The sequence below is a fragment of the Eulemur rufifrons genome, chromosome 19 (genome assembly GCF_041146395.1).
Source record: "Eulemur rufifrons isolate Redbay chromosome 19, OSU_ERuf_1, whole genome shotgun sequence".
Lineage (NCBI taxonomy): Eukaryota > Metazoa > Chordata > Mammalia > Primates > Lemuridae > Eulemur > Eulemur rufifrons.
Window position 1 is genome coordinate 42144363 of NC_091001.1, and position 23271 is coordinate 42167633.

General features: G+C 42.4%; 2 protein-coding genes across 9 annotated transcripts in view; one reads left to right on the top strand and one right to left on the bottom strand.

Moving 5' to 3' along the window:
* Nucleotides 1–37: 37 nt before the first annotated feature.
* COA5 (cytochrome c oxidase assembly factor 5) lies at nucleotides 38–7037 on the top strand. Its single transcript, XM_069494447.1, has 3 exons — nucleotides 38–213; nucleotides 3073–3156; nucleotides 5293–7037. Exons 1-3 carry the CDS (start codon nucleotides 115–117, stop codon nucleotides 5332–5334), a joined length of 225 nt encoding a protein of 74 aa, XP_069350548.1. The 5' UTR covers nucleotides 38–114; the 3' UTR covers nucleotides 5335–7037.
* Nucleotides 7038–12443: 5406 nt separating this feature from the next.
* The window catches only part of INPP4A (inositol polyphosphate-4-phosphatase type I A), a 140184-nt gene continuing 129356 nt past the window's right edge, over nucleotides 12444–23271 (bottom strand). For 6 of the 8 annotated variants that reach the window (XM_069495012.1, XM_069495011.1, XM_069495010.1 and 3 more), the window contains one exon: nucleotides 12444–14932. In XM_069495012.1, the coding sequence (XP_069351113.1) occupies nucleotides 14800–14932 (133 nt within the window). In that variant the 3' untranslated portion in view covers nucleotides 12444–14799. Of the gene's footprint in view, nucleotides 14933–19846; nucleotides 20093–23271 lie in introns of those variants that run through there. The other 2 variants (XM_069495006.1, XM_069495007.1) reach the window with 1 other exon arrangement.

Consider the following 23271-nt stretch of genomic DNA (forward strand, 5'->3'; position numbering starts at 1 on the left):
TTACGGCCGGCTTCCGGTCTGCTAGTGGGGGCTACGCTGGCTCCCCGCCTGGTCGCGAACGCTGTAGACTAGTAGGGTCGAGGCTAGGGGACTGCAGCGGGTGCAGACTCCGTCATGCCCCGGTATTACGAAGACAAGCCGGAGGGCGGTGCATGCGCGGGCGTGAAGGAGGACCTGGGCGCATGTCTGCTGGAGTCGGATTGTGTGCTCCAGGTAGTGCGGCCGGGCGCTCCGGGTGGTGATGACCCGGTCTGCAACCCGAAGGCAGGGCCCGGCGAAGTCCTGCCCGTCGGCCCGCGGTGGCGGTCAATAGCCCGACTTAGCGTTAGTCGTTCTGGGTAACGAACGTCTCAGAGAAGAGGTGACATTTGAGCTGAATCTTAAATGTTGAGCAGTAGTTTCTCAAGTAAGGAGTGGGGACTATGGTTGTTTAGGGTAAAATCTGAAAGAACAGCAAGAGCAGAGGCAGGGAGATGTGGGCGGGCCGGGAGAAGCTAGTGCCCAGCGGTGTGACAGAAGGCTTGGGAGGAAGGTTGCAGCCAGATGTGAAGGGCCGTATGTGTCAGGGTGAGGAGGCTGGATTTTCTTCTGACATTCAGCATCAGGAAGGCCACAGAGATCAGCATCAGCAGGAAGAAAATACACAGAGTATGACTGAGGAAAGAAACTGTGGCAGTGGAGGACAATACTGGTGGCTAGAGAATTCCAAGTTGGTTTTTTGCAGTGGTTGATTTAGCAAACATTTATTGAGTGCCAAGCTCTAATTCAGGGACCAAATACTGATGAATGGGGCATAATCTCTCGTGTGTTGAAAGTGGATCTCTGGAAGGCTAGAAAGCTGTAGGCAGAGATTATGACCAGGACACCTGTTACAGACTTTGCTTTCCCCCCACTCAGTATGTGGTCTTATTGATGCTGGATTTGTTCAAGTAGAAGATCCTGATGTTTATAAACAGCCCTTTTAATGGAAGTTCATTTAGTTTGTGTAAAATTCATCCTGAGTGGTGTCTTCATCTGCAGTCTAAAAGGGCATCTACCACCCACCACTCCCCACCGGGGACTCTGAAGACCAAGGTCTGGAACCTCTGCTGTGGTCTGTGCCTCTTCTGTATGGCCACCTCGTTTGATTCCTTAACTTCTTGATTAAAGTAGTTAATCTGATCTCATGCCAGATGGGTGCTGTCATCTCTTCTTGCCAATCTTGAAGACACCTGAAACCTGTGGCACCTCACTGTAGGGAGAAATTCAACATAAATAATGTAGTTCTAGGTGCCTTGGGAGATAGTCAAGGAGCTAGAGGAGCTCAGAGACACTCAAGGTAATGGTAATAAGGATGTAAATTCTGGTGGGGATGGAGAAGAGAAGCAAGGAAAAAGCAGACTCAATAGGCATCTCTTGGATAGACTTCTTAGAATTTAATTACTCTTAGGAGATCAAAAGCATTGAAACTATGCCAGAGGAACCTCACTCATCACAGGGTATCTCCTTTGTGTCTTCATTAATAGCTTCTAGACCTGGTGACTCTTCATCAGAATCACCTGGAGGTAGGAGCAGCTGAAAAATACAGATTCCACTGCTGCCCTCACCCCACCCCCAATAAGTTAAAAGTTCCCTGCGTTGGTTCTTGGGCATAGCCATGTTTGGGAGCACTGATTGGTCTTGACCTCAAAAGGCAAAAACAACTTGGGAGTGCATTAGTTAGGATATAGGTTCAAATACATGTTACAGAGACCCAGAATAACTGATTTAAACAAGATAATTCTCTCTCTTGCCCTTCTGCCTATAAGTGAAGGCCTGTGTCATTTCCTTCCATCTTCCATGTACCCAGACACTTGATCTTGTGGCTCTAGGTGCTGTGGTAGGACATAGCAGGTTACTCTCATACTTATGGTCCAAGAGTGCTCTGCTTCCCGTCATCAGGTCTAGTAACCTTATGGGTAAAGTGGGGAAAGGGGACAAGGCTTTTTCCTTTCAGGACCAACCCAGAAATTTCATACCCTGTTTCCCACACATTGTATTGGCTATAACTTACCACAGCCAGCTGCAAGGGTGGCTGGGAAATGTAGCCCAGCCATATGCTGGATAAAAAGGAAGAGTAGATATTAAGGGACAACTAACAGTCTGTCATTCAGGGGAGGGGATGATGAATTAATGTTTCTTAGCTTTAGTGTATCTAGATGGATCTTTCCACCTGGCATTTGGAATATAGGTTGAAAGCTTGTGAAAAAGGTAGCATCTTAGATAAAGTTTGAAGAGGCATCAGCTTAATAAATTATAGTCTTTTATATAGCAATGGTTTTTTTGTCTGCCTCCACATTGTTCATGTGGGCAACATACTCCATCAGTATTGCAGAGTTTGGGGAGGAATGTGCTGGTGAAAGGTAGCTTGCTATTATGATCCACTTCTGAGAATCACTGATGTATAGGACCTAGGCAGACAACAGACTAGAAAGTGGTCAAGATTCTTGGGGAACAAGAACACCATGGATGTGGTACCCTGTAGCTTTTTTCATAGTAAAAACTAGCGAAGTGTGACTGGCACTTGCAAAATCAAGGTTGGGGGAGTGGTTGCAGTGATGGGGTTGGAGCGTGAAAATCTGAGTGAGAGGAAGTCCCTGGTTATGCAGAGCAGGTGAAATCTGGGTTATGTTTTTCCAAGTTTAAGTACTCTGGCCTGCCTCATTAACATCTATGGGAAGTGTTTAGTACCAACACTAAAAATCTAAAAATATTTTACTGCATTTAATTCACAATTCTCACCCATAAGGAAATGAAGATATCCATTTATCAATTTTTATATAAACATTTTAAAGAAAAGTATCCCGTGGAAACTAGTGTTTTCAAGGACTCAAGATTGTGTCCTTAAAGTATCCAAAAGTTACTTTACATTTTTTTTATTCTATCCCTTTTTTCTGTAAGCACCAACAATCAAAATGAATTGAGAATGATTTCTTATATAACTTTCTATTTTCCTCTGTTAACATTTTTAAAAAAGATCTATTTTCAGAAGGATAGTTATTTTGTATTTGTGAGGAAATTTCCCAGGTGTTTATATTGTTTTATGTGTCATAGGAAGGAAAATCCCCTCGGCAGTGTTTGAAGGAAGGATACTGCAAAGCTTTGAAATATTCATTTTTTGAGTGTAAAAGATCAATGGTAAGTGGTTAAAGATTTTTAAAATCTTATGCTAAAAATTAGCTATGTGAAGTTAAATATGTGAGTGACTTAATAGTTATAAATAAGTTGCAGTGATGTAGTTCGGAAAAAGGATATAGATAGTATTTCTTACTCTAGTGAGTTGAATATTAGGTAGCATTCCTGAAAGCCCGGAGCTAACTGTCCTGTTATTCTGTCACTGTGCCAACCACAGCTGCTGACCTGTGTGAATTTCTGAAAGTACCAGAATGAAGTCTTGGCAAGTGTACATGGTTGAAAGTTGATGTTGGTCACTCTGAATTCAGGTCATTTGGCAATCATCCACAAATCCATAATGTGGAGGTCTAAGGTGTATGTATACACTTTTGCCTTATGTGACCAGGAGAAAACATCAGTATCCGTGTTCAAATTTTGGAGTGATAGATTGTGGGGAAAAGGGCCTGGGAAGGCATTACAAGTCTCTGGGGTTCTGCTCTAACATTCTTTGATTTGAAAGATCTACAGAGATCTTTGGAATGGGAACTACGGGCCTTTTCTTGGAGAAAGGAAAGAATGAAATCAGAAATATGAGCATTCTTTTAAAGAAAGCAGTCACTTGGCTTGAGCATGCTTTTGTTTGTTTAGGAACTACACTGCAAATCCTTTTCTTTTTGTTGACAAAAGAAACAGAGGGTACAGATGTTATGACCCAGAAGCAGTCATAAATAACTTGAGCATGTTAGCCAGATGCAGGGAGGGTATACAGTTAAATTTGGCCATGCTGTTTCCTTTCTCAATGACACAGTTCTCTGCCATCTTTTCCTGTCATTTTATGTAAAAAGAGAGGAGGATTTTCTTGCCTCCCCTCCCATAGTGTTGTTACCCAAGTAAAATACAAGGCTTTAGATTTCTTAAGAATTTTAGAGCATGTTTAGGTTAATAGAGAAGTCAGGAATAATACCTGGTGTAGAGATAGTGAATTATATGCTATATAATCATATCAAATGACTGAATTTATAGTCAGCTCCCCGAAATTCTCTGCTCCATGATCTCCGAAGAAATTAAGATGTCAGAATTTTTATTTCTTTAATTTTCACAATTTATCTACCTTCTGCAGAAATTTCTAACAATCTTGAATAAAAAGTAAGAAGTGCTTCTGACCATTTCTAAGTATCAATACAAGGCAGAGCTTCACTTATATTTTGACACTAGAAAGAGCACTCTAGGGAATTTTCTAGCAGACTAATGGATTCTTACAGTCTTTCCCCAGGACTCACCATTAGTCCTCCAGAATGAGCAGAGTCATGTCACAACTAACATGACTTCAATCATATATACTTGACAAAAAACAGAAACAGAACAATGATGTTGGTAATTTTGCTTGCTATTTAAGTCCCATTGAAGATAAAATGGGAACTTTGAATCAACTGTTCCCACATAGTATGAGTAAGCTGATCAGCTTATGATTCCCATGTTTAAAGATTATTTTTGAAAATATGGCTCTTAGCTACTTCATCTAGTGCTCAGATGAATAAATGGCTGGCTGTCCGACACTGGCTATGTTGGACCCATTGGTAGGGTTGGTCGCCAAAATAATTCCTTCCTAGAGAATTTCTGGGGAATGATATTGACTATGCAATTTTGCCTTATAAACTGACTTTAGAACCTTCCACTCTACCTCCCACCCTTAAGAAGTAGCTACACTGTGAGGCTAAGTTAAAGAACATGCTGTCAGCCTATGAGGAAGTAATTGACTTAAAGGATTTTTAATCTCAAAATAATTGTGTTACTTTAACATTTTTCAGGGCTCTTCCCCCACTCTCAGTTGCAATTTATTTAAAGATTTCAAATACATTTGAATATTAACCTAAACCTAGAAAGTTTTCTAAAAGAACATGCATTGACTATAGTCCAAAGAAAAAGTAAATGTAACTTGGATTCTACTTGAGAAGAAAATCCTTAGTGATCACCCTTAAGTGGAACTTTTGTTTTTAATGCCATCTTTATTTGTTATTATGTTTGATCGTGGTATCTCTGACAATTGCCTTTTTGATTTTGCTGGAAACTGGTTTACTTCTCTTATGTAGTGACGCCCCTTACCTAAGTTGTGTTTAATTAATTGTATCAAATTTGATTTAATTGTACATTTATTTTCAGTTGGATGCCAGATCAAGATTCAGAGGAAGAAAAGGTTATTGATACCATTATTGAAACCAAGATGAAAACAATGAAGGATTTTCTCTGGTCATTAAAACAGAGAAGTCAAAATCAGAAACATAGTTTTTGCTACATCTGTTTGGTTGGACTACTTCCATGGAACACTGGAGAAAATGGATGAGTTGTGTTTTTGAATATGTATAAAGTAAATGATTCTCTTGATGTAAGTCAGTTTTAGAAGAAAAATTTAATTGAACAGTTATGGGCTGGGAATATAATAAATGTGTTTTGAGAATTGTTCTAAAGGACAAAGAATAGACAGACTGTTATTTTCAAACTTGACTGTTGAATCAAATTACACAATTTGTACATCCTGAAGGCCACTGACACAATCTGTAACATGGAGCCTGTCCAGAAGATGTCTATTGGGAAAGTTTAGGATAAAACTTTCTTTTATTCCATCTGTCCTATTTAGTTCTAAAATAGTGTTTGATTCCTTAGAGAAGAAATACTTCATTTGCACTGATTCACTTAAGTTACAGCCTCAAAAGTTTATTATCATCTGGTATAGCTGGATGCCAAGCCTCAGATGATGTTGCCAGGTGTCTTTATCATCTCCTGTTTGTCTGTTTCCTGGTTTCATTTGCAGGCTGGTCCTCTATAAATAATGGGCCACTGTCATTTGCAGGCCCACATCCTTAAGATCTGTGATCCAAAAAGGAGAGAACTTCCTTTCCCAGGGTCCACAAATCAAATCCTACAAAAGGACTCTGATCTCCTCTGGATCGTCTGCCCTTGCACTGGACCAGTCCCTGTGGAGAAGAGATGGGGACCTGTGCTCTTGGCCAGGCCTGGGTCAGATGCACTAACAATGATAACTCCTGTCAGAATCAGTGGGGGCCCTTGTGCTAAAAGGAAAGGGATTTGGAGCAAACTGAAACAACAGGTGTTCACTAGAGAAAGCAAGAGTAAAAAGCATGAAGTAGTTGAAAAAGCTTAGCATTACAATTAATTTTATTCTGACACTTAATACAGTAGAGGAGCCAAACAGGAATCCAAGTTTCCAGTTTTATTTTTGTTACTGAAGAATAATGAAGAGCCATAGCTTCTTTATACTTCAGTTCATTGGAGTTAAAGCAATCAAGGTATTATATAGCTCACTTGCATTTTTAAAGGTTCACCCTAAAAGGCTGTGAGAATTCCACACCAGCAAGGCTCACTGTTGCAGAGTATCACGAGGTCTGTTATGCGTACTACTATTCACCGGGAAAGGGAAAATGATGGATTTTTCCAATAACTGTTGTATATTTATTACGTGCTACAACTTTTATTAAAAGTGAAACTCTCTAAAATGTATTTTAGAAAACTCTGTTGTCTTCAAGGTTCATCCATGTTGTAGTATGTATCAAAATTTCCTTCCATTTTAAAGCCAAATAATATTCCATTGTATGTATATACCACATTTTATCTATTCATCTGTCAATGAACACTTGGGTTGCTTCCACTTTTGGGCCACTGTGAATAATGCTGCTATGTCGTGGGTGTACAAAATATCTCTGAGACCCTGCTTTCAATTCTTGTGAGTATATACCCAGAAGTGGAATTGCCGGATCATACGGTAATTTTTAATTTTTTGAAGAACTGCCATCGTGATTTCCACAGCAGCTGCACCAGTTTGCATTCCCATCAACAGTGTACAAGGGTTCCAATTTTTCCACAGCTTTGCCAACACGTATTTTCTGGGGTTTTTTGTTTGTTCATTGGTCATCTAATGGGTATGAGGTGGCATCTCATTGTGGTTTTGATTTTCATTTCCTTAATGATTAGTGATGCCGAGTATCATTTCATGTGCTTGTTGGCCATTTGTGTGTCTCCCTTGGAGAAATGTCTGCTCTGGTCTTTTGACTGATTTTTCAGTTGGGTTGTTTGCTCTTAGGTTGTTGAAGTTCCTTATGTATTCTAGATATGAACCCCTTATCAGAAACATGATTTGCAAATATTTGCTCACATTCTGTAGGTTTCCTTTTTATTTTGTTGATTATATCCTTTGATGCATACAAATTTTTAATTTTGATGTAGTCTAGTTTATTTTTGCTTTTGGTGACATATCCAAGAAATCACTGCCCAATCCAATGAAGCTTTTCCCGTGTGTTTTCTTCTAGGAGTTCTATAGTTTTAGCTTTTAGGTTATGTCTTTGCTCCCTTTTAACTTTTGTTTATGGTGCAAGGTAAGCCTCCAACTTTATTCTTTTGCATGAGGATATCTGCTTTTCCCATCATCATTTGTTGAAAAGACTGTCCTTTCCTCAATGAATTATCTTAGCACCCTTGTAGAAAATCATTTGACTACATATACCAGGGTTTATTTCAGGGCTTTATATTTTATCCTGTTGCTCTGTATCTTATTTATACCAGTGACACACTGTTTTGATTACTGTAGCTCTGTAATAAGTTTTGAAATCAAGAAGTGTAAGATTTCCAGCTTTGTTATTTTCAAGATTGTTCTGGCTATTTGGGATCCCTTGAGATTTCATGTGAATTTTAGGGTGGATTTTTCTATTTCTGCAAAACATGCTGCTGGGATTTTGATAGTGTGTACACTGAATCTGTAGATCACTTCGGATAGTTCTCTCATCTTAATATTAGGTCTTTCAGTCCATGCATACAGGATGTCTTCCCATTTATTGGTGTCTTTAGTTTTTTCCAGCAAAATTTTATAGTTTTTAATATATAAGACTTTTGTCTCATTGGTTTCCTAAGTATTTTATTTTCTTAATTTCCTTTTCAGATTGTTCATTGAATGATGGGTTGGTTTTTAACATGTAACTTTTATTGTTAAATATAACCAGTATACAGGAAAGTGAATAGGACATTTGTATATTAACAAATAACTATAAATTGTCATGTAACTTCCATCCAGATCAATAGACCATTGCCTGAAACCCCTATAATGCCTGACTTTCAACAGAAACCCTCACATTCTCTTCAAGTTTGCCTTTTCCTTTGACCTGTTGAATTTGGGTTCTTGTGATGTGTTTAGAATAACTGATTATATATAGAGAAAAGCAATATGGTGAAGTACTTAAATAGGAAAGATTTCAATTGATGACCACAAAAATACCATTTTTAAAATCTCTTTATTCAGTAAACTTTGAGTAGCTCTTTCATAGCAGGCATTACACTTGCTCTTGTGAATACAGAGGTAAAAGACACAATGGACAGGATACACATGATATAATAGTCATGTTCAACACTCAGTGAGGGGGAAATCTTGTTTAAGGTCCAACTCATTCTGTGGGCAGAAATCACCATATAGGAGAGTGTGCCTGAAATGGGCCTTGGAGGAGGAATGAGGAGGCTCAGGAGTAGTCCAGATCACACGGAACTCAGACACAGACCAGGGCTGTGAGTGTGTGCATGGAAATTATGGGATGGGCTGAAGAGATACAGATTTTAGTGGATGATAGGATGATAACCCCCAGGGGGAAGGTGGGGTCATTTATCAGACAGGCCTCTGCCAGCGTGGAGGAGGGGAGTGTGTGAGCATGTTGTGTTTGAGATGCCCAGAGACACTCGGGCAAAACGACTAGGATCTGGTTGGGTGTGTGGATGGATCTGCACTTTGGGAGAGAGTGTGGGACAGACTTAGAAGTTTGGGAGTCATTAGCATAAAGTGGCCATTCAATCCATTGGAATGGCTAAGATTTTTCAGGAAGAGCATCCTGTGTGAGAAGACAGTTATGGATAGAACCCTGGGGACACCACAGTATTAGTGGTGGATAGAAGATGACAAGCAAATCTGAGATTGAAGAAGGATGGTCAGACATAGAACAACTAGGAGAGCGAGTCAGGCCACAGAAGCCAAGAGAGGGGAGAGTGGCAAGGGGAGGGAAACAATGAAGTGCACTGTCTCTATGTGTATCTCTCTGATAGCTGTGGAAATGGAAACACGTTTTCTACCCTCTCTAACCTGTCTCCTCAGCATTTATGTCTGTTAAGTGGTATAACAGAGTGTGACAGACCTGCCTGCATTGGCCTGAAAGGCCCACTGGGGTCTGGTGCAGGCAGGAGTCATGGCAAAGACGGTGCAGAGGCACCAGGGGGACCAATGGGGAGGGCATCTGGAGAGTGTGGGTATTCTGATTCCACACCCATGGGGATCTGTCATAGCTTGCATAGTGATAGCTAATAAAAATAAGACCAAGTTATCATCTGTTTGCCAAATGTTAGCACAGGATGGGAAGGGGCATTCTATCGAGGGTGTAGCTTGGAGCTGGAGAAGCCCCCCTGGTGGCCCTGGCAGGGGAGGGGGCGCTTGTGTGGGCCAACTCACAGGATCCCACCTGTTCTCCCCACCTAAAAGTCACCATTCGGTCTCCAGCCAAACAGTAGACCGATCCTGGGGCCAGCGTCCACTGTGCCGGTGCCCGTGGTCAGTGTATGCAAGGCATCAGGTGATCAGTCCTGGCCAGAGCTGTCTTGTTTCCAGAGCTCCCACTGGAAACATAGAGCCTGCTGAATAGAAGCTTCCATCTCTACAACTCACCTTTCTTGCCCTTGCTAGAGCCCGTGCTGCTTGGTGGTCACAAGAATGAAAGAAAGATCTTTTGGGTTAGCATATACCTCTGAAAAAGAGATTTTTATTTTGCTTTTTTTCTATCTTCCTTACTGATTTCAAATACTAGATTTTATCCACTGGAAATGTGATTACTTTCTACTTTTGGAAATACCTGGAATCACTGAGAAGAGGGCACATTTGAAGGTATAAAAAAACATCACAGGTACCTACCTATACGGCAGCTGTGCCCGTCGCTCTGGGAGGCCTTCGTGAGCATCCAGCTGGGCCAGGCAGCCTGAGCTGTTTCCCACTGCCCTCCCCCCCTTCAGTTCCGTCATCCCTGTCATCCCTGCAGGCTCCCGGGGAACTTGTGACCAGGCTGGGGTTTGTACACAGCAGGCAGTACCTTCACTATAACTTACTGAAAAATCAACCCTTAATAGGGGCTTGTAAGGGAGGACATCTGGGGGAAAAAACAAAAAAGTGACCAATAAAAGGGAGTTTGTCCATCTCTAAATGGAGAATTTTGTGAGGGCCTGCCTGCCAGGAGAAGGTACTGGTCCTAGAAGAGCCATCCCAGGGGCAGGACAGGACATCCAGACATGAGATCAGGCCCTTCTAGCCACACACATGGAAGCGGTTTTCTCCTTCTTTCCTGAGAAAAGAGAAATGCTGGCATCTCTAGTGTGACTGGGGGGGTCACAGAGCTTGCTCAGGAAGCTCCATCACTCATTACTACAACACGAGGAACACATGATGCTGATGAAGATTTTGGAGAAACCTCTATTAAAAAATGGCACCACTTGCTGTGTAATGTTGTTAGTAATTAGTAAAGAATTAGAACAACCTGCAATGCAATAACGGTCTCCCAATGGCTAATCATGTCTGTCCTCAGAAAGAATACAAACGGGGCAGCTCTAACCCCTAGTCCTGCTTACTTTCCTCCCTGGGCCAACTCAACCTGGGCAGCCAGGCTGCACCAGGTCATCTATACACTAAGAGGCTGAAAAAGAAACCAAGAGCAGTACCAGAATGGCATGTGCGGGCGAGGGCAGGAGGAAGCTCACGGTGCCTGCCGTCTGGGTGTCCTGACACGTCTTCCCCATTGCTTAACTTCAAAGAAGCAAAATTAGGGCTGGCTATGAGGAAGGAGTCTCTCTGACTTTAGCAGACTCCAAATGGTTTATGCCAAAATAATTCTAGATGGATTGATCTAAATGTTAAACTGAAATAAGAACAGGTGAATATTTAATAAATAATCCTGGAGCATGAGAGCTAAGGCAGAAACCACTCATAGCATTAAACCAAGTGTGGACCACATACCAAGCAAGGTGCCAATGAGCACTTTAGTCCAGCCCTTTGGCACAGATATGCCACCATGCCACTATACCCACTTCATGGAGACAGCTGCCCCATCTGTGCCACCTTCAGTGGCGAAGACTGGACTTGATTTCAAAATAAGCATCAAAATGAAAGACATACGTTTGACTACACAAATGTTTAAAACTTCCATATACTCCCTATCATAAACAAAGTCAAGAGATAGCTGACAAATAGGTTAAAAAAAGCTGCAACATAACAACAAAGGGGTTAATATGTTGTATATCAAAAACACTCAATCCATATGGAAAAGATGAATACTCCAATGAAGTCACAAAAATGGAAACATAAAGTTATAAAAGATGTTTAGTGTTCACAGTAATCAAAGACGTGGAAATTGAAACGAGGTGCCACCGCCACTGTTGTTGAGAATAAAGGGAAAAGGCGTGTCCGACAGGTGGTAGCTTAAGTTTCTGGGAGTATTTTGGTAATGTTAAAACTCAGAAAGTTTAGAATATTTAAATTATCCTTTAATTGTACATTTCCACTGCCAGGCATTTACCCAAGGAGATCATCAGGCACGTGTGCCTAGAAGGTGCAGAGGTGCGAGATGCAGTCCTGGTGACAGTGAACAAAGCAAACGCGCGTGGAATTGCATTTCTGCAAGTCACACAGCAAGGACCAGGCTACCACAGTGAAGACATGATCCATGTTTACAGACAAAGGAAAAACAATGGCTAAGGTTTATAAACACTTACTGCCAAGGTGCCTCACAACCACCTTATCGGGAACATACTGTTGTCTACACTTTACACATGAGGAAACAGAGGCTCAGAGAGGTCAAGCAACTAGTTCAGAATCACCAGCCACTGAATGGCAGAACCAGGATTGTCTGCTGCCAAAGTCCCTGCTCTCCACCCCACAACCTGCTGCCCCTCTACTTCAAATTAGGCGAAAACAAGGTTATAAAACAGAAGTCTCACATAGTCTTATGTTTACAAACATGCATTCAGCACCAGAGCACCCAGTGCCGGCCCAGTAGGAGGCTGGCCATAGAACTAGTCCTTCTAATGTGCCAAGATGAATCAGGCAAGACCAAGTTTAATATTCTTGTCAGTTATTTATTATTTGTCATTCTAAAGACTAGCACATTTACAGCATACATGGCTTGGAATGAGCTAAGAATATATAAAACAGTAACTATATGTTTATGTATATTAATACTGCCCCAAACAAATAAATAAAAGTATTTTAATGCACTAAGCTTGCCAAATACAATTGTGTAAGGACAAAACTGTATTATACAATATTTTTACATCTTTAAAGGAAACTAAAGGCAACTGTGCTGCAAGAGCTCTGACAGAACCCACATGACATTCCCAGTTTTCCATAGATCTCATTTCACTTCTTTTTAAATGGGGAGGCCTTACAAGGAATACTGGGCGGGACCTCTCTTTTACAGTAACCTGTAAAACTGCCTTCCCTGTGCAACTGCAGATGCAAAGCTCTTACGTGAAGAGGGGTGCTACTGCCCCACGCTGCGCAACACGCCCCTCTCCGAGCAAGCTCGGGAAGTGTGTGCTGCCACCGTGAGCCCAGGAACAACGCCTTCGGAGAGAATACTGAAACCCGGATCTTTTCTACATGATTAGCCAGGGCTTAGAGCTTTCTGGTGACTCATAATACAAAGCAAAACTTGGGAAAATAATTCATATAAAGGTGCCACATGCAAAATTGTTGATAGATGACTCAACATATGCTATATTCCCTTTGATAAATGCAGATATTTAATGTTCTTCAGACAAAATCCTGAAAACAGTATGGGTTACATTTAACTTTAAAAAACGAGGCTATTTTTAAAAAAGTAGTGATGTTAAAATGAGAAAAGATGGAACTAAAAAATTACAAATAAAATGAAATGGTGCAAAGGTGAAAGGCTACATGAGCCATATTAAAAACCATCTTTGAATAGGCATTGACACTTCAAGAGGAGGCTCTGACACCAGCAGCAGCCACCCGTGCAGCGGGTTTGGTGGACAGGAGCTTCTCTGCCTCCCACCCTCCAGTGAACCCAGCTTTAAGTGGCGGGCAGAGAGTGCATCTCCCATTAACCGTCCTCCACGCCAGCTCACATCTTCCTCCCAGCAGGCATCGGGAGACAGCAGGCTCTGTCCACCCACTCTGTGTCCCTGCCAATGAGTGGTCCTCTCTGTGTCTCAGCACCCTGGGCCCAAGTTTGTTATGCATTTCTAAAGGAGCTAAAAGAATATCGTCTAGACTTTTAAATGTAAAGAATTTCCAGGAGGTTCACAAATCATTAGGATCAACATGATTAATATGTGCCACATATATTTCTTTTACAGACTTTTAAATAACATGTAAACATAATCATCATATGGAATTGATAAAACATATAAACTCCTAAGGAAAAAAACTCTGCTAATGTGCAGATAAGACATCACCATCTTATAAAAGATGACAAGACATAATTTTCTATGAAATTCCTAAGTTTTATGGTCCATAAATCCCTTTCAAACTCTCATTTCAGGAGATAATTTCAACTGTTTCTCAATAGTCATCTGACATAACAGAATGAGAATAGGAAAGTAACAATTACTGCAAACCTAAAAATAAGACACTTTTATCAGACATTCAAACATGATTGTATTGTCTTTTAGAAGATATACTGGGAATCCTGCAAAAGAATACTTGTTCTGAAAATATTTCGGTTTCCACTATCTCTACAGGCATAACTTCCCCATTGGAGTGATGTCACGCAGACATTTGAGGTCCTCAACTGATTATAACTCGGCATCCAGAGAAGTAAGGGAGATGTGCCCTGTGGGCCTGGGGCGACCTGGACATGGAGTTTCAGAGAACAGGAGACACTGTAAAGGGCCTTACTGTTGGCTTTATGTCTCAAGCAGACACCCTTTCTGTAACTTAAGAGAGACAGAAAGAAGAGTGGCCCCAATTGTGTGGGCTGCTTTGCAGGTGTTACCTTCTAATAAAGTCTTATCTCTGGCTGATTTATCAATATTTTTTCCAACTTCTGGCCTCACAGGTGGTGGTGTGGGCAGGATAATTCATTAGAACCAGTTACTCTCACTGCATGAGATAGTGCTAGCTTCTTTCCCTGGAACTTGAGTTAACATTTAACATTTATTGGTATGCCTAAGATCCAATTATTTAATGTATTATTTACTGTTTTACATTCAGATTTTTAAAAAGTAGATTGTAATTCAATGGTCACTTTTGAGTTACTCAGTAAAAAAATAATTAGGTGAGCAATGCCTAAGTAGGCATTTAAAAGTCTTCTAGCATTTCAGACAAACCTAGCTTGATTCTTACAAGTAACTGTCAATGATATCTGTGCAGTTATAGCCGAAGGCTATGTAAACGGGCAATCATTACTATCCGTACTGTCGAGCCAAACGTTACCTCCTATTGATTCCAATGGAAAAAAACAAAAAACAAAAAACATGCTCCATAGACTCTTTAGTGAAATATTTTTTTAAAAAACCACAAAAATAAAAACCAATCCTTCGGGTCCTCTTGAAGAATTCATATATGACACTAGAGGGTACCCACATTTATTATGTAACAGCTAATTAGAGGAAACCGTGTGTTCATGTTTCAACTTTTCCGTAAGTCCCTTCGGGAGGCCTGTAATGCTTGGGGAAAGCCTTCAGCTGCAGGGAATTAAACGCATATTTGCGACTTCCAACATTCTTCATTGTATTTTCTCTTCGACAACCCTCACTGGGGAAAAAACAAGCACAAGAAATGACAGCAGTAAAAAAGGAAAAAAGAAAAGACTTAAAACTAAGATGAAATGAACTGATTATTTTCATAACATTAAAAAAAAGATTAATTTAAATGGGTGCTGGACTCATTTACAACAAATACATACGTAAGATGGTGGGTTTCTGAACAGGCAATTAAGAAGCACAGAGATGGACACATGCTGTATGGGGCTGTGAGTTCTGCATTTCCAAAAGCAGCACTGTATCTAACTGGAAGCAAAGTTTTTTGAGTTAATGATTTCATGGATCTCATGTCTAGTTACTTGGAGCTCTATTGTGTGTTTCAAAGGTTCTGTTACATAGCAAATTAAATGGAAGCAGAAATATTACTACTCTTACTAAAGTGCCTTTAAAGAACTGCACTCTTCTGTATTAGCAAGAGGCTGTAATCACATCAAATTGAAAATGCTGACTTTCCTTGTAGAATTGTAGCAAAGCCCTCTGGCTGAGAAGGCCGTTCTGACACGCTATCTCCACCTAGGGGACAGCTGTTCTACATGCAAAGCAATCCAATGGGCCCACACTGTCCGCAGCGCAGGTCTGCCTGGCTATCAGGGCGGGAGTGTCATGAAGGAGGGACCCCACTGAGATCTGGTGGCAGCCAGCTGAGCCAGTGAGAGCCCATAGGCACCCTTCCCTAGCAAACTTGCTACCAGCACCATCCCCAGCTGCATCTGATGGAGGGCTGTCATGGCAATCCCGGGGGGCAAAAGCGGGTGCTGCACAGGCGGCTGGGCAGCCAGGCAGGCCCCACATCCTCAGCGAGAGCATCAGAGCAGTTCTCTGGTACAGACATAAAATTAACAGGCAAAGATGATTTTAAATATAAATAACTTCCCACAACACATAATAACCTGATATTTTATATTGTTCTAAGACCAGCAATGAGATCAATAGTTATCAAATTTAGTAAAAAATCCCCCTTATGAGATGTAAAATTTGCAGTTACTAAGAAACAGTGATTTACAAAAAAATTCAAGTTGTATGAAGAACATATGTCATGCATTTTAAAAAAATATCAGTGGCAACTGCTCAAGCCTTTTAAAGTGAAAATGACAGTCTTATTATCAAGAAAATGTAAAATATTTTCAGTAAGACAGTAATTTTTATTCAAAAGATAAGCTCCAGTATTTTAGAAAAGTATCTATCTACCTGGTTGTCATTAACTAATTTGGTAACTCAGATATGCTTTTTTATCACGGAGCCTCAAGCTGTCAGCTAGATGTGTGTCATCTGAGCCGAACACCTAGGCCATATGAGCAGGACCCCCTAGAGTGAATAATGTGGTTTGTCCAACATTCAGTAATCAAAAATGTACTTCCACTTGAAGTAGAAGTTATAGGATTCTATGCACAGTTAATCTCCTTTCATCTTTGGACGCTTTTACATTAATGGACTATTTCAGATATGGCTTCTCCATTTATATAGAAATTTAAAAACTTTTCAAAAACCACCTATCACCAGTAAATGCCAAGCTGCCTTGAGGAGCATGGAAGAATAATATGTGAACTCTGACATTATGTTTTATTTACACAGTAAAGGAGCTAATGCCTGGTTTAGCTGGCTGAATACTTTAGACATGAAGTCATAACCAAGATTCTACTTTCATTTCAATTTAGTTTTTAAATCAAATTGTATTTCCTTTCCCCCGAATGTCTGAATTGACAAACTCTAGCTGAGGTAGCTGGTCCACACGTCACCCCACGGTCTGTGCGTGTAGATGAGCTGGCAGGCGCGCAGGACGAGGCGCGCCGAGGCGGGAGGGCGTGCTGCGCTAACGGCACTGCCCGCTGCAGAGGCCCGCCTGCTGCCCGAAGGCTGAACGCCTGCACTGACCGCACTGGCTGCATAATTTTCAGGAGTCAAAAACACAAGTTGAGAAGGGCTTGGATAGATTTTTAGAAAGGGGGACTTAATTATTTCCAAGCTCCGTGATTATTTTTATTATATCAGTTATTTCTTTTCAAGGACATCCATTTTTGAAATGAAAATTAATAAGGAAACCCCAAATGCCAACAAATTTTAGGAAAATCTCTGGTTTTCCCTTTCTGGTGGGACCTTCCGCTTTAGAACTCATCTGGTGGCATCAGTGTCTTAGTGATTCTATGGCAGACACGGGTAGTGGCTGCTTTTCCTGTTGCTTTGTGGAGGGAGAACTGGCTGTTAAGATCTCTGTTGGAACCAAGCCATAGGAGTAAATGGTGACTGTCACAGTTGTTGAAAAAACTTGATATGACCATCCAAAGAGAACTTCTCCTCAGAGTGGTTTCTCTAACTTCAGAAAGCTGATTTAATACTGAATACCTCAAGCTGGTTGACACTGATAATGCCTCAGTGCTAACATTACTTGGGAAGTGACCTAAAAACCATCATCGAATATCAATGACTCCCCCTTCTTGAATCATCTCCCCATCTTTATTTCATCCCATTCCTCACTAAAGCAGACAAGATTTTCGTTATGTATTTGGACTCATTTCATGAGCAAAGGGCCTTAGTGATATTAAAATTCAGCATAAAGGTTGATCATACTAAGTTTCTTTTCTCAGATATTTTAAAGCAAAAAAACCAAAACACAACCAACCATGGCCTAAGCTGGTCTCCTGGCATCCTCTCTAGTGCCAGCCTGCCAAGACTGTGCAGGCACACGCGCTGCCTTCTGACCCAGCCCCTGGAGGAGGGAGACGAAGAACCTTATCCCCTCTCCCTGTAGTCCCATTTCTCTTCCAACCCAACAGCCAACCCATATGGGACAGGAAGGTGTGGCTGGCACCACAACAGCCAAGGATCAGGCTGTGGTGTCCCTGAGGCCCCCTCTGAGGAGGTCCGTTGGCTGGACGTGGCTTCCCTGTGCTGTGTGGCGGGGTCCTGGGAGGGGCCCCTGGCGAGTGCCACAGAAGCCCACAGGGGCCCCGGGGGAGGGAGGGCTGCTGTCTGCAGTGGGAGGGCCTCCCTCTGTGTGTGGACTCTCCTGGCCACGAGCTCTGCCCGGGAGGTGGGCGTGCACCTGTCACCACTGCGTCATCAGGAGCTTATTGCTTGGCGCAGGGCCTGGGAAGCTGTGGAATGGGAACTGAAGGAGGCTGTGGACTCTACTTTCCCACTTTCAAATCAAGCAGACAAAATGTCCTAGAGAGTTGAAGTGTGCACCTCAATGTGAAAGAGGGCAAGTGGTGAACACACCTTTCACAGAATCACAGACTGACCAGGACACCGTCCAATGCCTAGTGCCATGCTGCTACAACTCACCACCACCCATCAGCTGGCATTTGGTGAGTGACTCCCCACTGAAGGATGCCAGGAGCTGTGCCACACAACAGCCACCTCATTTACTCTAGAAGAGACAAGTGAACACTCTGCACTTGGAGAAGAGTGGGCTTACCTACAGAGCGACACAGAGGTGACACCTGCCCTACGGATCCTGCAGTGCTCAGGGGGATCTAGAAAAAGGGTGCTCCTGGGAGTGATGAGGATGGTTTTACACTTTAGAATTGAAAGTTTGAGTGTGGTGTTTGCCACTCGTTGCTAACTGCTTCTGCTATTCCTAGAACCTGGACTTGAGCTCATCCCAAATCAGAGAAACCCCAGAGTAAGGTCTGGTGATCTTGGAGAATGGAGAAGCCAGACTTTGTGGTAGACTGGGTTTGTGTGTGCATATGGGTGTCAAGTTTCTGGAAAAGCCAGATTCTCTAAATTTACTCCAATTTTTCTAGACTGGTGAAAAGAAATCCACTCCATAAAATACACTGTGTGGGGAACCAGCTGGCGGATGCAAACAGAAGTACAATGTTATAATAATGTGAACTGGAAAGCAGAGAAGCCACTGCTATCCTCATACAGGGTGTGTGGAACTCTCCCCTGATTTATTTGGTTCCCTTTATAGGGGTACAATTACTCTCCGCCACATATGAATGTTAAGGTTACAATTCATCCCGTTTTAGGGACATTGCCATGTTAAAGTGAAGGGTGATAACAGCAGAGACCAAAGTGACCCTCTCTCTCACAGCTCTCCATCTGCCAGAGCTCCCCCACCCAAAATCAATTCTTGGCCATTTTTCTTTGATTTTTTTCATTTTTAACCATATTTGATGGGTAAGAGAGAAGAGATGTCTGACTTAATCTGGAATTAAAGATGTAATTTTTAAATGAAAAATGCTACTTTCAGAAAAATAAATGTATATAACTTTAACTGCCTTTTGTTACTGTATGCGTTACTTCCTGGAATCAGTTTGCTGATCCTTAAAGAGTTAAGAATAAATCTAAAGTCACATGCAATAGGTTATCTCTATGTGTCTGACTTGGTACCATGTACTATTGCAGTCACAGTTTTGTGTCACCCCAATTGGAAATAATAAACATGAGCAAGGAAGTGTTATGATTCCGCAAACTGTTTGCTACTGTGATTCAGGGACTACGCTTTGAAATGAAAGCAGAAAGTACATGTCCTATTAAATAGGCTTGTCTAGATGAGCCAGTTATAGAAAGCATCTATCTTTTTCTTTTCATTTTTCTTCAAAAGGAAAGGAAAGGGTAGCAGTACACTTAAAGAATAGTATCAAATATACAAATTCTCTTCAAACAGAATTCCCTTCTCTTGGAAACAGGGCACACGAGATGTACAGGTAATAAACAATTTTACATCAGAAGGTAAGAGATGTGGTACAAGTAATTCCAGGCCAGCTAAATAATGCAGTGGCAGGGCACCGTGAGAACATGTTACAAGCACTGAAGACGTGATTTAAACGAACAAGTCCTCTTGGTGAAATAATTTGGCAGATATTTACAGTTCAGAAGAACAAAACGTCAAACTGTAAGGCATGAGATATTTCTTGGCAGACCACGCTTTGACATTCCTTCTGTCCAGTTAGGTACACGGTGGCTGGACATATTCTGGCACTTTTGTTTTTCTTGTGACTTATGAATTTTTCGTAATGATATTCATTTGCAACGCAATTTGGTCACCAGGTATGCTATGCTCAGAAAGAGCCACACAATCAGTAAATTGGGGCTCAGAGCTAATAAAGGAAGGGAACAGAGGAGGCTGGGGTCTAGCCTTAAGTCTCGGATGGGCACCAGGCCGCTCAAGTTCTTCTGCGTGACTACCTCCCGTGTTCCAATGCTGTGAAAAGGAAAAAGTTTGGGAGAAAGGAAAAGAAAAAAGGAAAGAAACAAAAATAATGAAAAAAGAAACACATGCGATGGATTTTATCAAAAGTTATGGGAAAAAGAAGAGAACCAAAAGATAAGATTAAAAAAAATGGAATGAAGCCACAACGGAAAGAAAAGATGATATGCAGAAAAGGGTGTGAGAGGAAGACCAAAATAAAATCAGCACAGTTACAGGAAAAAAGGAGAGAAAGAGAAGTGAAAATAAGAAAAAAATACTTCAATCTACTGAAAATAAACACATGTAGGTTGAATGAATGGTTTTCCATGTTCACTCCCTCTCGGCTGGCCAAGCACAACTCCATGCCGCCCCGCCATGCGCCCGCATGCTGCAAAGACGGGGTTCTGAGAAGCAAGCTGAACATGAAGAACCATTGGGGATTTGACCTTCTCACAGATGCCCCAGCGAGGATGGTGCGATGGATTTGGCGAAAGCTGCCTCTTGATTAACCACACAAATGAAAACCATTTACCTCAGGTACGAACCAAATGCAGGGTCCTCCCCAGCCCCACCTTGGGTCTCAGGTTCAGCAGTGGCAGGCCGTGAGCTGCTGTTGTCCCCAACTTTGCAAGTTACTGTTCTACACAATGATCTCCAAGGATGGAATCCAAGCAACCCCACACTGGAAACTTGGGGTTTCTTTCCCCTTTTGATGCTAGAGAAGAAATGTACTGAGGTGAGATGGTACCTAGAACCACACGACTCTGGAATCACATCCATGGCCACTGAGTGGCAGCAGTGACACAGAAGCAGAGGTCCTAGGACACAGCAGGCAGCCTGTGAAGGATCCACGTGGAGAGGGCAGGCAGGGGGGCCAGCTTCCTCCTCACGCTGAGTCCTCCCCGGTGTTCCCAGAGGAACCCTGAAGGCTTGGAAAGGCCCTGCTGGAATGTGCCGTTCTGACAGGGGACACTTTCCAAGCTGGCCAGCACTGACCAGTCATCACATTCCCTGCCAGCATAGCCTGGTGGCTACGCAGGAAGGCCCACTAAGTGAGGGTTTCAGCCCCTGGACTGGGGACAGAGGGATGCCCCAGAGGTGTGCTGGAGTCAGCGCACATGGCTCAAAGGAGCCGAGGGTGTAAATCTCTTCCCAACTCCATGTTCAGTGCTGCCACTCTGGGAGCTTGAAATGGGCCCCAGTGGAGGTATTTATGCCACAGAAATTGGCAAACACTACAGATCAGGGCTTCTGGGGAGACAACTGCTGTTGAACGTGTACAGCACAGCACGGACCAGTGCTCGCCCTGGGCCTCCAGGAGAAGCCAGCCTGGGTGCCAGCTCTGCCCCCACCTGCATGCTCTACTCGCCCACATGGTGAGATGCAAGTGAGAAAGCGAGAGAACCAAACCTCTTCCTCTGCTTGAGAGCAGGGTGCAAATTCACTGCTGCCTCCTCGGGGCTCTCGCTGGCCAGCCCTGCAGCCAGAAGTGCTAGCTGGTGACCCAGCGCCTCGGGCTTGCAGCTGACTAAATAGATACATGTCTTCTCCACATGGGATAATCCAGAAAACACAAAGTCAAGGGTAACAGTGTCACCTTCAAACAATGCCTGCAGCGAGAGCCCGAGGTGCCGCAGGGTTCTACTCAAGGCAGCAGTGAGCTCTCTCCCTGGGCTGGTGCTGAGGGTTCCAGGGCAGGCAGAGTTCAAGGAAGAGTGAACTTTGTTTTGTTTTTATAACTTCTTAAATAATTATTTATGTATTATGTGCTCAGTGTACAGATTTTAGAAAATGCAGAAAAAAAAAAGAAAATTTAAAAAGACATCCATGATTGGAGGCAGGACTGGGGCTTACAGAGGCAGAGGGAGGCCAAGGGGATGGTGCCTGCTCCCATGTGAGGAAGGCCCTCACCCACTTAGGGCCTCGGGGTCCACATCTGTAAGTAGAACAGAAAAATGACACCATACAGCCTCCAGGAGCACTCAGAATAGTGACAGGAATGACAGTGCCCAGGCATGCAATTCCTGGACACTCTGGGACACTGGGCAGGACTGTGGCTGGTAGGGGAACAATTTGGTGATTTGTATTAAAATTATTAAAAAAGCCTTACAGACTGGGCACAGGGGCTCACGTCTGTAATCCCAGCACTCTGGGAGGCTGAGGCAGGAAGATCACTTGAGCCCTGGAATTTGAGACCAGCCTGGGCCACATAGCATGACCCCATCTCTAAAAAAAAAAAAAAAAAAAAAAATTAAAAATTTAGCCTGGCATGGTGGTATGTGCCTGTAGTCCCAGCTACTTGGGAGGTAGTAGGATCACTTGAGCCCAGGAGTTTGAGACGAGTGATGATGACACCACTGCACTCCAGCCTGAGTAACAGAGCAAAACTGTCGCAAAAAAAAAAAAGCCTTACAAAGATGTATACTTTTTAACCTGAGGAGTCAACTGGAAAATGTGGACAGGAGAATATTTAAGGATATTCACTGCCCTCTTGATTAAAATGCTGGAAAACCATATACAGCTTAAATATTCAATGATAGCAAATTGGATAAATTATACAATGTGTTAACAGTGATAAGGTCTATATTTTTTCCACCTGAAAAAAATGCTCACAAGACAGTTAAATGGAAAAAAGTAGGCTAAAACGATAGGCAGAATTGTGCATATCACTGCATTTGTTTGTGCATGTGTTTTTTTGTGTCATTCAGGGACTGGCTAACCAATGTGTGGATTAACCACACTCACACCTGTATGTAGGTCTGTACGTACATCTCTCTGAGAGAACACGGATAAAAATGTTAACACGGCAACCTGTTAGCAGCAGGAATATGGAGAATTCTCTTGTGGGGTGTGTGCATGAGAGTGAAGGACTATTATAGATGTTTATCTGTATTATCTAATTTTCCTATAAGGAGGATCAATTACTTATGCGATTGAAAGTTATAAAGAGTGCTTTGTGTTGTAAATTGTAACAGCTATAACGACTGTCCTGCACACACCACGCCCGCGGGCTACAGGCAGGCAGACACAGGCCGTGTGGGTTCGGGGCTCAGTGACAGGCCCGGCAGCCGTGCTCTGTCTCTCTATACGCCCACTTTCTCCCTGGTCTCCCGAGATCTTTTTGCTCAGATGAAATCAGAATGAATTGTTTTTGTGGACTTTGTTCAAGAGCCCAAGAACTGGACAGAGGT